We start from the raw sequence: 11,831 nt of genomic DNA on the forward strand, positions 1-11,831 counted from the left end.
AGAAAGCAAAGAACCAAAGAAAAGCAACTCAAAGAAACACAGGAGGATGCAGAGAATGTGGTAAAACCTTTGTTACAGCAGCAGGGAGGGGGAGAAACCCATAGGGAGGAGGTGTGGGGCCCTGGGTATGTCAAGTGGTCCATGAGGTAGGTCAGTGCTGGAGCATTAAGGCCTGGGGAGGAGGATGTCACCCGCTGCAAAAAATCAGTGGGGTTTGTCTGGAAATGGGGTGTCCTGGTGGAGATGAGGGTGAACCACAGAACTGGTGGTAGACATCATCCATCAGACCAAAGAACATCATCCATTGGATGTTCAACTGTGTTGTGTCTCCTTTGGGGTCAGAAAACCAGGTTTTGGAGCTACCAAAATCATGAAGGACATCAACCATCAGCTCATCTTCATCCACATTGAGTCTCCTTTGGGATCACCTTCATCCACACTGAGTCTCCTTTGGGATCACCTTCATCCACATTGAGTCTCCTTTGGGATCACCTTCACCCTCATCCACATTGAGTCTCCTTTGGGATCGAAGAATCAAGTCCTGGAGACACCGGGCTTGTAGAAGACATCAACCATCAGTTCATTGCCACCTTCATCCATCTTGAGGGACATCAACCATCAGCTCTTCACCCTCATCCATCCCATCTCATCTGGGACAAAGGAGACGTGTTTTGGGGCTACCAGGCTCATGGCAGACATCAGGTCACCTTCATCCATGTTGTATCTTCTCTGGGTCCAGGTAACAAAGTTCTGGAGCCACCAAGATCTTGAGGGACCATCAACCATCAGCTCCTCTTCACCCTTAACCATATTCCATCTCCTCTGAGATGAAGTCGTCATGTCCTGGGGCTACCAAGTTCCCAAACATGTTGAACTGTCCTCAATACTGGGCAACTTCAGGGCCTCCTAGGCTACCTTGGAGGCCACCAACCATCCTTGGAAGGTCTTGGAGGCCACCAACCATCCTTGGAAGCTCTTGGAGGCCCCCAACCATCCTTAGAAGCTTTTGGAGGCCACCAACCACCCTCAGAAGCTCTTGGAGGCCCCCAACCATCCTTGGAAGCTCTTGGAAGCCCCCAACCATCCTTGGAAGCTCTTGGAGGCCCCCAACCATCTTTGGAAGCTCTTGGAGGCCCCCAACCATCCTTGGAAGCTCCTGGAGGCCCCCAACCATCCTTGGAAGCTCTTGGAGGCTCCCAACCATCTTTGGAAGCTCTTGGAGGCCCCCAACCATCCTTGGAAGCTCTTGGAGGCCCCCAACCATCTTTGGAAGCTCTTGGAGGCCTCCAACCATCTTTGGAAGCTCTTGGAGGCCTCCAACCATCCTTGGAAGCTCCTGGAGGCCTCTAACCATCCTTAGAAGCTCTTGGAGGCCTCCAACCATCCTTAGAAGCTCTTGGAGGCCCCCAACCATCCTTGGAAGCTCTTGGAGGCCCCCAACCATCCTTGGAAGCTCTTGGAGGCCCCCAACCATCCTTGGAAGCTCCTGGAGGCCCTCAACCATCCTTAGAAGCTCTTGGAGGCCCCCAACCATCCTTGGAAGCTCTTGGAGGCCACCGACCATCTTTGGAAGGTCTTGGAGGCTCCCAACCATCCTTGGAAGCTCTTGGAGGCCCCCAACCATCCTTGGAAGCTCTTGGAGGCCACCAACCATCCTTAGAAGCTCTTGGAGGCCACCAACCATCCTTAGAAGCTCCCAACCATCATCTCTTCACCCCCATCCATTCTACAACGCTAACAGCGATTCCTGGCTGCTCACCCCCTCCTCTTCTCCCCCAGACCCCCATAATCCCACCACCAACCACATCACTTATCCCTCGCGGCCGCCCGTGCGTGGATCCTCGTGTGCCGTGCGAGCGAGGACTTATTGCTGAAGCTCTTCCCACACTGAACACAAGGGAACGGCCTCTCCCCCGTGTGTGAGCGCTCGTGCACTGTCAGGTCGGCCAGATACTTGAAGCTCTTCCCACAGGCCCCACAGGGGTACGGCCGCTCCTCGGTGTGGCTGCGTTGGTGCATGGTGAGGTTGGATTGCTGGCTGAACCTCTTCCCACACGCCATACAAGGGTAAGGCCTCTCTCCCGTGTGCGAGCGCTGGTGCTTGTTGAGGTCCGATGGGTTGGTGAAGGTCTTCCCACACGCCCCACATCTATAGGGCCGTTCGCCTGTGTGCAAACGTTGGTGGGTGGTGAGGGTGGAGAGGTGGCCGAAGCTTTTGCCGCACTCCATACAGGAATAGGGTTTGACCCCGGTATGGGTCCGCTGGTGGGTCTTCAAGTGGGTCAGGCGGCCAAAGGTCTTCCCGCATTCATTGCATGGGTAGGGCCGGTCCTTGCTGTGTGATGGTGGGTTCTCTGTGGGTCCAGTTGGGCTTTGGGGGGGTGGGAAGGTGGTGGGATCCTTTGGGGTCCCTATAGGGTGGTGGTGGGTCTCGGTCTGTGTCAGTGTCCTGTTTATTGGGTCACATTGGGGGGCGATGGGGGGACGTGAGGGGTCTTGGGTTGGCAGAATGGGGTCCTCCGTGCTGCTGGGATCTGCTGGGGGAAGGAAGAGGGAATTTGGGGGCTGGAACTTGTGGGGCATCAACCTGATCCTATAAAACCCCATAACGCTGTGGGCTGCTCTACCAATGGGGGGAGATGGCCCAAATCCCACCATCATCATTGGGTTCATAGTGGAAGGGGATGAAGACAAGGCCTCAACCTCAGAGCAGAGCCCCACATCCCACCACAGAGCCCCATATCCCACCATCATCATTGGGTTCATACTAATGGGGGATGAAGACGAGGCCTCACCCACCATTATGTCCGCTGGTCCCTACTGGTTTCCACCATCCCACACCAGTTAAGGATGAATTGGAAGCCATCAGCCCAGCACCAAACCCAATGGGACCCCCCCAGGACCAGACCCCATTGTAGGACCCCCCTCTATCTGCATTTTGGGGGGGGTCTCTTGTTGTTCCTCCCCCCCCCATTACCTGTTTCCTGTAGTCTTTCCTCTTCTTCCTCAGGGTCCAAGCTGCCATTGGCCTCCCCCCACTCGTCCCCATTGGTTTCTATGGGGGGGCTGGGGGGGTCCAGCATCACTTGGGGGTCTTCCAGCTTCACACGCACTGTCAGCTATGGGGCAGGAACATAAGTGTGTGTGTGGGGGGGGTGTTAGGGGGGCTGCTGCCCTATTATGGGGGGGGTTATGGGGTTCCCCCCCCCATTTCCTCCCCTGTTTAGGGGGGATTTTGGACCCCCCCCTACTTCCTCACCTGTTTAGGGTGGATTTTAGGGACCCCCCCTCTATTTCCTCACCTGTTTCTCTCATCACATGGGGGGGGGATTTTAGGGACCCCCTCTCCCCTATTTCCCCCATCACATGGGGGGGTTTTAGGGGGGATTTGGGGACCCCACCCCTATTTCCTCACCTGTTTAGGGGGGATTTGGGGACCCCCCCCCACCCCATTTCCTCACCTGTTTGGGGGGGTCTCACTTGTTTCTCCCATCACATGAGGGGGAGGGGTTTAGGGGGGATTTAGGGGAGGATTTGGGGGACCCTGTTCAGGGGGGATTTTAGGGACCCCCTCCATTTATTCACCTGTTTCTCCTATCACATTGGGGGGGGGTTCTCCCATCACATGGAGGGGGGAAGTTTAGGGGGGATTTTGGGGACCCTCCCCCCCATTTCCTCACCTGTTTGGGGGGGGGTCTCACCTGTTTCTCCCATCACATGGAGGGGGGTTTAGGGGTGACTTAGAGGGGGATTTTGGGGACCCCCCCCATTTCCTCACCTGTTTCTCCCATCACATGGGGGGGATTTTTAGAACCCCCCCCCCCCATTTCCTCACCTGTTTGGGGGGGTCTCACCTGTTTCTCCCATCACATGAGGGGGAGGAGTTTAGGGGGGATTTAGGGGGGGATTTGGGGGACCCCCCCATTTCCTCACCTGTTCAGGGGGGATTTTAGGGACCCCCCCCATTTATTCTCCTATCACATGGGGGGGGGTTCTCCCATCACATGGAGGGGAGAAATTTAGGGGGGATTTTGGGGACCCTCCCCCCTAATTCTTCACCTGTTTGGGGGGAGTCTCACCTGTTTCTCCCATCACATAGGGGGAGGGGTTTAGGGGGGATTTAGGGGGGGATTTTGGGGACCCCCCCATTTCCTCACCTGTTTCTCCCATCACATGGGGGGGGAAGTTTAGGGGGGATTTTGGGGACCCCCCTATTTCCTCACTTGTTTGGGGTGGGTCTCACCTGTTTCTCCCATCACATGGTGGGGGGGTTTACGGGGGATTTAGGGGGGGATTTAGGGGACCCCCCCATTTCCTCACCTGTTTAGGGGAGATTTTAGGGACCCCCCCCATTTATTCTCCTATCACATGGGGGGGGGGGTTCTCCCATCACATGGAGGGGGGAAGTTTAGGGGGGATTTTGGGGACCCTCCCCCCTAATTCTTCACCTGTTTGGGGGGGGTCTCACCTGTTTCTCCCATCACATGGGGAGGGGTTTAGGGGGGATTTAGGGGGGGATTTAGGGGACCCCCCCCCATTTCCTCACCTGTTTCTCACATCACATGGGGGGGATTTTTAGAACCCCCCCCCTATTTCCTCACCTGTTTTGGGGGGGGGTCTCACCTGTTTCTCCCATCACATGGGGAGGGGTTTAGGGGGGATTTAGGGGGGGATTTAGGGACCCCCCCCCCATTTCCTCACCTGTTTGGGGGGGGTCTCACCTGTTTCTCCCATCACATGGGGGGGGGGTTTAGGGGGGATTTAGGGGGAGATTTAGGGGACCCCCCCCCATTTCCTCACCTGTTTCTCCCATCACATGGGGGGGATTTTTAGAACCCCCCCCCTATTTCCTCACCTGTTTTGGGGGGGGGTCTCACCTGTTTCTCCCATCACATGGGGAGGGGTTTAGGGGGGATTTAGGGGGGGATTTAGGGACCCCCCCCCCCATTTCCTCACCTGTTTGGGGGGGGTCTCACCTGTTTCTCCCATCACATGGTGGGGGGTTTAGGGGGGACTTAGAGGGGGATTTTGGGGACCCTCCCCCCATTTCCTCACCTGTTTCTCCCCCCCCCTTTGGAACCTCTCCGCCAGCTCCACGGCCTGAGCGCAGCTCTGCGGGTGCCGGACCCAGACCCAGCTCTGGATTTGTTCTGGTAGGATACTGAGAAACTGCTCCAGAACCAACAGCTCCAGAATCTGTTCTTTGCTTCTGGTTTCGGGTCGGAGCCACAACCTGGACAGTTCCTTTAAGGTCCAACACGCGGCTCTGGGACCTGAAGCTTCTTGATAACGGAACTGACGGAACCGCAGCCTTCGTTGTTCCATATTGGGACCCATTAAAGGGCTCAGGATGCGATGGGGGTCCATAGGGGTGGGATCGAGCCCCCTTAAGGGGCTGCTTTGATAAGGGGGGGGGGAGATAAGGGAGAGGATTTGATAAGGGAGAGGAACCATTAGCAGTATGAAGGGGGGGGCACATAAAGACCCCCCCCCATGCTAGAAACACAGCCCCCATTAGCATATATTGCCCCCCCCCCCCATTTACAGACCCCCCCATCACAATGCATTGCCCCCCCCCCCCCCATTATCCATCCCTTCCATCCCCGTGCATTGTGCCCCCCCCATTTGCAGACCCCCCCCATTATCCATCCCCCCCCATCCCCATGCATTGTGCCCCCCCCATTATCTATCCCCCCATCACCATATAATGTGCCCCCCCCATTCTCCACCCCCCATCACCATACAAGGTGACCCCCCCATCTACAGACCCCCCCATTATCCAACATCCCCCCATCACCATACAATGTACCCCTCCATTTACAGCCCCTCCCCATTCTCCACCCCCCCATCACCAGACAATGTGACCCCCCCACTTGTAGACCCCCCCATCACCATACAATGTGACCCCCCCCAATTGCAGACCCCCCCCCCATTATCCAACATCCCCCCATCACCATACATTGTGCCCCCCCCATTTGTAGACCCCCTCATTATCCATCCCCCATCACCATAGAATGGGACCCCCCCACTTGTAGACCCCCCCATCACCATACAACGGGACCCCCCCATTTGCAGACCCCCCCCATTATCCATCTCCCCATCCCCATGCATCCTCCCCCCCATTATCCATCCCCCCCATCACCATACAATGTGACCCCCCCAATTGCAGACCCTCTCCATTCTCCACCCCCAATCACCATACATTGTGCCCCCCCATTTACAGCCCCCCCCCATTATTCACACCCCCCCATCCCCATACAAACTGCCCCCCATCTGCAGCCCCCCCCCATTATACAAAACACCCCAGACCCTTTCAATGCCCTCCCCCCTATTCTACCCCCCCCCCCCAGCACCATGCATTGCTCCCGCTCCCTCCCCCCCTTCATAGGGCCTTACAACCCCCCCCCAACCCGGACCCCCTCCCACCCCCATACATTGCAATGCCCCCCCCATAGGGTCTTACAACCCCCCCCCCCACCCGGACCCCCACCCCAGCCCCATACATTTCAATGCCCCCCCCCAGACCTTCCTGCTGCCACTGCTGCTCTCCGATCTCCAACACAAAGGGCCTCTTCTCCACACCCCCCACCTCCAACCCAGAAACCCCCCCCCCCCACTTTAAACCCACCCCCCATATCCACGTCACATCGCTGGGCTCCGCATTAACCCTATGGTGCCCAGAGCGCAGTGGGGACAGCAATGGGGACACAATGGGGACAGGAATGGGGACACAGTGGGGACACATAGGGTCAGAATGGGGCCACAATGGTGATGGGGATCCAATGGGGACAGGAATGGGGACAGAATGGGGACGGGGTCAGAATGGGGTCAGAATGGGGCCAGAATAGGGCCAGAATGGGGGCAGAATGGGGGCAGAATAAGGCCAGAATGGGGATGGGGGCACAATGAGAACTGGGATGGGGACATAGTGGAGAAGGGGATCCAATAGGGACAGGAATGGGGACACAGTGAGGATGGGGACTCAGTGAGGACAGGGATGGGGACAGAATGGGGATAGGGATGGGGACAATAGTGGGGGTAGGGTCAGAATGCGGACAGGAATGGGGACACAGTGGGGACACATAGGGTCAGAATGGGGCCACAATGGTGATGGGGATCCAATGGGGACAGGAATGGGGACAGAATGGGGACACATAGGGTCAGAATGGGGCCACAATGGTGATGGGGATCCAATGGGGACAGGAATGGGGACAGAATGGGGACACAAATGGGGACGGGGTCAGAATGGGGTCACAACGGGGCCAAAATGGGGATGGGGACACAATGAGAACGGGGAAGGGGACACAGTGGAGAAGGGGATCCAATAGGGACAGGAATGGGGACACAGTAAGTATGGGGACTCAGTGAGGACAGGGATGGGGACAGAATGGGGATAGGGATGGGGTCAATAGTGGGGATAGGGTCAGAATGGGGACAGGAATGGGGACACAATGGGGACAAGAATGGGGACAGAATGGGGATGGGGACACCGTGTGGGTGAGGATACAATGAGGATGGGGTCAGAGTGGGGATGGGGACACAGTGGGAATGTTAGTTGTGTGGGGCTGCCAATATCCCTCTGCCCCACCCCCTCCCCCGCCTTTATTTTTCTCCCCTTATTGCCCCCCTCCACCCTTCAGCTCTTCTCACTTTCGTTTTCCTTCTGGGTCAACCAACCAAGGGCAGCCCTTCCCCCTCGCCCCACCCCATGTCATTAAACACAAGGAAGTACTTTGCTTTGGGGCAGAGCTTATTTCCCGCACTGTCATTTCCAACCCCATCTGTGGGTCCCATTGCAGGAGGTGCAGAAATGTTCATTAGGAGCGTGGAGATCCAAATCACCAACAGCACAGGGGATATCACCCTGCGTAACCCCAGGTAATGGGGACACATGGGGGTCGTGCAGGTGATGATGTTTGTTGGGGGGAGCATCAGCCTTCAAGGTGAAATTGAGTCTCCTTCTCCTTCCCTGTCCCCTTCCCCTCCTCCTCCTCCTCTTTCTCCTCGCCCCATTTTTTGTCTTCCCCTCCCCGTCCACTCCTTATCCCTCCCCTTCTCCTTCTCCTTCTCCTTCTCCTTCTCCTTCTCCTTCTCCTTCTCCTTCTCCTCCCCTCCCCTCCCCTCCCCTTCCCCTTCCCTCCCCTTCCCTTCCCCTCCCCTCCCCTCCCCTCCCCTCCCCTCCCCTCCCCTCCCCTCCCCTCCCCTCCCCTCCCCTCCCCTCCCCTCCCCTCCCCTCCCCTCCCCTCCCCTCCCTTCCCTTCCCTTCCCTTCCCTTCCCTTCCCTTCCCCTTCCCTTCCCTTCCCTTCCCTTCCCTTCCCTTCCCTTCCCTTCCCTTCCCTTCCCTTCCCTTCCCTTCCCTTCCCTTCCCTTCCCTTCCCTTCCCTTCCCTTCCCTTCCCTTCCCTTCCCTTCCCCTTCCCCTTCCCCTTCCCCTTCCCCTTCCCCTTCCCCTTCCCCTTCCCCTTCCCCTTCCCCTTCCCCTTCCCCTTCCCCTTCCCCTTCCCCTTCCCCTTCCCCTCCCCTCCCCTCCCCTCCCCTCCCCTCCCCTCCCTTCCCTTCCCTTCCCTTCCCTTCCCTTCCCTTCCCTTCCCTTCCCTTCCCTTCCCTTCCCTTCCCTTCCCTTCCCTTCCCTTCCCTTCCCTTCCCTTCCCTTCCCTTCCCTTCCCTTCCCTTCCCTTCCCTTCCCTTCCCTTCCCTTCCCTTCCCTTCCCTTCCCTTCCCTTCCCTTCCCTTCCCTTCCCTTCCCTTCCCTTCCCTTCCCTTCCCTTCCCTTCCCTTCCCTTCCCTTCCCTTCCCTTCCCTTCCCTTCCCTTCCCTTCCCTTCCCTTCCCTTCCCTTCCCTTCCCTTCCCTTCCCCCTTCTTTCTCCTTCTCCTTCTCCTTCTCCTTCTCCTTCTCCTCCTTCTCCTCCTCGTTCTCCTCCGTCTCCTTCTCCTTCCTCTTCTTTTTCCCCTTCTTCTCCTCCTCCTCTCCCTCCCCTCCCCTCACTTCTCCTCTCCCCCCAGGTCCTACTGCTATAGCGGATTCAGCTTAGTTCCTCCCAACCCCATCATCCTACCAGGACACACGGGATGCTGCACCTTCAACAAAACCACAGGCAGTTTCAGGGGCAGCGTTGGCGTTCTGGTCTATGAAGCAGAAACCTTCACCTTGGCCATCCTCTTCTCCAACCCTTTCGACTACAACTTGTACAGCATTGAGTTTGCTGCGGAGATCTCCCCAGAGAAAGCCCACGTTGGCCAACTGCAAGACGTCTATAATAGGATGTATGGACGTTTACCTGCCAATCCCAACAACAGGGACATGTTCCAGTTCACCAAGCTCAGTGATACACAGGAGACATTGATTGTCTCTGCTGGTGGCACAAAGGTCACGGCCACCATGTCCACTGCTGTAAACTCTATCATTAAAGTAGTTGTAGAGAACCAGTAAATCTCTCCTCCATATTCAGAGGCAAAATAACCCCTTGTCTTTACGTCCATTGACCAAAAGGAAAAGAGAAGATTGGAGAAGAAGGAAGGAAGGAATGGCCCCCAATTCCAGTAGATGCTGAGCAAAGAGGGCTGCCCTCAAAAGGCAATGGCAGCAAATCATAGCAATAAAATGCAACTCAGATAAACATAAGAGGAGAGCATGACCATGTCTTGGGGGGCCCATCCCTTCCATCCCTTCCCCTCGCCTTCCTCCTTCTCCTCTCCTCATCCCTCCTCTTCCCCTTCCTCTTTCTCTTCCTCTTCTCCTCCTCCTGGGGAGGATGTGAATGGAGATGGAGATGGAGATGGAGATGGAGGTGGGAATAAGGATGGAGATGGGGATGCGGATGGAGATGGTGATGGGGATGAGGATAGGGATGGAGATGGGAATAATATGGAGCTGGAGATTGGGATGGGGATGGAGATGGGGATGGGGATGGGGAGTGTCTGAGCTTCACTGAGTTTTGTGTGGAGGAATGGGGAAAGGTAGCTCTGAATTGCAAATCCAGATGGAACCGATGGGGGTACTACAATCAGGTTTGCCTAACCCTGCAATGCTGCCCTATAATTATATATATATATAAATTATAATGCCCTATAATAAATCCTCATTTCCATCCCCATCCCCATCTCCATTTCCATCCCATCCCCATTTCCACCCCCTTCCCCATACCCATCTCCATCCCCATCCCCATGAGAAGGAGATGGAGATGGGGATGGAGATGGAGATGGAGATGGGGGTGGGGATGTGGATGTGGATGGGGATGGGGATGGAGATGGGGATGGGGATGGAGATGGAGATGGGGATGGGGATGGGGATGGGGATGGAGATGGGAATGGGGATGGACAAAGTAGAGTTGGGGCCACAATGAGGACTGGAATGGAGACACAATGGGGATGGGAATGGGTTCTGAGTGGGGATAAGGACACAGTGGGGTTGGGGTCACAGTGGGAATGGGGCCACAATGGGGATAGGAGTGGGTATGGAATGGGGATGGGGACACTGTGTGCGTGGGGATACAGTGGGAATGGGTTCAGAGTGGGGATGTGGACACAGTGGGGATGGGAGCTGTGTGGGGCCACCACCTTCCACCCCCTCCCTGTATTTTTCTCCCCTTATTTCCCCCCTCCTCCATTCAGTTCTCTTCATTTTCACTTTCCATTCCCTGCAAGCTCAAATAACAAAGGGCAGCCATTCCCCCACGCCCCACTCCATGTCATTCAAGACAAGGAAGGACTTTGCTTTGGGGCAGAGCTTCCTTCCTGCACTGCCTTTTCCGCCCCAATTCGTCGATCCCGTTGCAGGAGGTGCAGGGATGGCCTTAGTGAGCGTGGAGATCCAACTCACCAACCGCACGGGGAATATCACCCTGCGTAACCCCAGGTAATGGGGACACATGGGGGAGGTGAAGGTGATGGTGGTTGGGGGGAGCATCAACCTTCAACGTGAAATCGAGTCGTGGCATCGTGGTATGGGGTTCCCTTACTGGTCGTGGTTGTGGTTGCAAGAAACCTTGGCAGAGTTTCTTCCTTAGGGAAGGAATGGAGCCCCTCCACTACCCTCCTCCCTTCCCCACCGGTTCCTTCCCCTCCCCTCCCCTCCCCTCCCCTCCCCTCCCCTCCCCTCCCCTCCCCTCCCCTCCCCTCCCCTCCCCTCCCCTCCCCTCCCGTCCCCCTTCCCATTCTCTTTCTCATTCTCCTTCCTTTTCCCTTTCCCTTTCTCTTTCTCCTCCTCCTCCTGCTTCTCCTCCTCCTTCCACTTCTTCTCCTTCCCTTCCTCCTCCTCCTCCTCCTCCTCCTCCTCCTCCTCCTCCTCCTCCTCCTCCTCCTCCTCCTCCTCCTATTCCCTTCCCTTCCCTTCCCTTCCCTTCCCTTCCCTTCCCTTCCCTTCCCTTCCCTTCCCTTCCCTTCCTTCCCTTCCCTTCCCTTCCCCTTCCCCTTCCCCTTCCCCTTCCCCTTCCCCTTCCCCTTCCCCTTCCCTTCCCTTCCCCTTCCCCTTCCCCTTCCCCTTCCCCTTCCCCTTCCCCTTCCCTTCCCTTCTTCCTTCTCCTCCTCCTTCTCCCTCCTCCTTCTCCCTCCACCTTCTCCCTCCTCCTTCCCCTTCCCCTTCCCCTTCCCTTCCCCTTCCCCTTCCCCTTCCCCTTCCCCTTCCCCTTCCCCTTCCCCTTCCCCTTCCCCTTCCCCTTCCCCTTCCCCTTCCCCTTCCTCTTCCGCTCCTCCTCCTTGACCCCCCATCCCTGCCTTCTCCTTTTCTTTCCCCTCACTTCTCCTGTCCCCCCAGTTCCTACTGCTATAGTGGCAACTGCTCCGTTCCGCCCAACCCCATCATCCTACCAGGACACACGGGATGCTGCACCTT

At 56.9% G+C, this 11,831-nt stretch overlaps 2 protein-coding genes across 6 annotated transcripts; one reads left to right on the top strand and one right to left on the bottom strand.

Annotated features, from left to right (window-relative positions):
• Nucleotides 1–56: 56 nt before the first annotated feature.
• On the bottom strand, nucleotides 57–6,627 carry LOC107325886 (zinc finger protein 24-like). Of its 5 annotated transcripts, none has more exons than XR_014947297.1 (5): nucleotides 6,526–6,627; nucleotides 5,056–5,395; nucleotides 2,978–3,119; nucleotides 461–2,537; nucleotides 57–396 (listed from the first exon to the last, which is right to left on the bottom strand). XR_014947297.1 is itself a non-coding variant. In XM_085550655.1 (4 exons), exons 2-4 carry the CDS (start codon nucleotides 5,365–5,367, stop codon nucleotides 1,807–1,809), a joined length of 1,182 nt encoding a protein of 393 aa, XP_085406781.1. In that variant the 5' UTR covers nucleotides 5,368–5,395; nucleotides 6,526–6,627; the 3' UTR covers nucleotides 57–1,806. The 5 variants fall into 5 exon arrangements, 3 of the variants coding, with proteins under 3 accessions (XP_085406781.1, XP_085406779.1, XP_085406780.1); XR_014947296.1 differs by having other exon boundaries at nucleotides 429–2,537; XM_085550655.1 differs by having other exon boundaries at nucleotides 57–2,534.
• Nucleotides 6,628–7,735: 1,108 nt separating this feature from the next.
• LOC107325889 (DELTA-sagatoxin-Srs1a-like) lies at nucleotides 7,736–9,623 on the top strand. The gene is made up of 2 exons (XM_015887151.3): nucleotides 7,736–7,878; nucleotides 9,005–9,623. Exons 1-2 carry the CDS (start codon nucleotides 7,811–7,813, stop codon nucleotides 9,429–9,431), a joined length of 495 nt encoding a protein of 164 aa, XP_015742637.2. The 5' UTR covers nucleotides 7,736–7,810; the 3' UTR covers nucleotides 9,432–9,623.
• Nucleotides 9,624–11,831: the final 2,208 nt, after the last annotated feature.

Source organism: Coturnix japonica, chromosome 6 (assembly GCF_054131305.1).
Source record: "Coturnix japonica strain WE chromosome 6, WE-NBRP24, whole genome shotgun sequence".
Classification (NCBI taxonomy): domain Eukaryota; kingdom Metazoa; phylum Chordata; class Aves; order Galliformes; family Phasianidae; genus Coturnix; species Coturnix japonica.

Excerpts from the sequence above, each read along its gene's own strand:
- LOC107325886 (XM_085550653.1), bottom strand. The coding sequence starts at position 5,367 with ATGGACCCCCATCGCATCCTGAGCCCTTTAATGGGTCCCAATATGGAA. Across the intron at positions 3,120-5,055 it reads AAAGGGGGGGGGAGAAACAG|CTGACAGTGCGTGTGAAGCT; the intron begins GTGAGGAAATGG and ends CCTGCCCCATAG. Across the intron at positions 2,538-2,977 it reads GGAAAGACTACAGGAAACAG|CAGATCCCAGCAGCACGGAG; the intron begins GTAATGGGGGGG and ends TCCTTCCCCCAG.
- LOC107325889 (XM_015887151.3), top strand. The coding sequence starts at position 7,811 with ATGTTCATTAGGAGCGTGGAGATCCAAATCACCAACAGCACAGGGGAT. Across the intron at positions 7,879-9,004 it reads ATCACCCTGCGTAACCCCAG|GTCCTACTGCTATAGCGGAT; the intron begins GTAATGGGGACA and ends CTCTCCCCCCAG.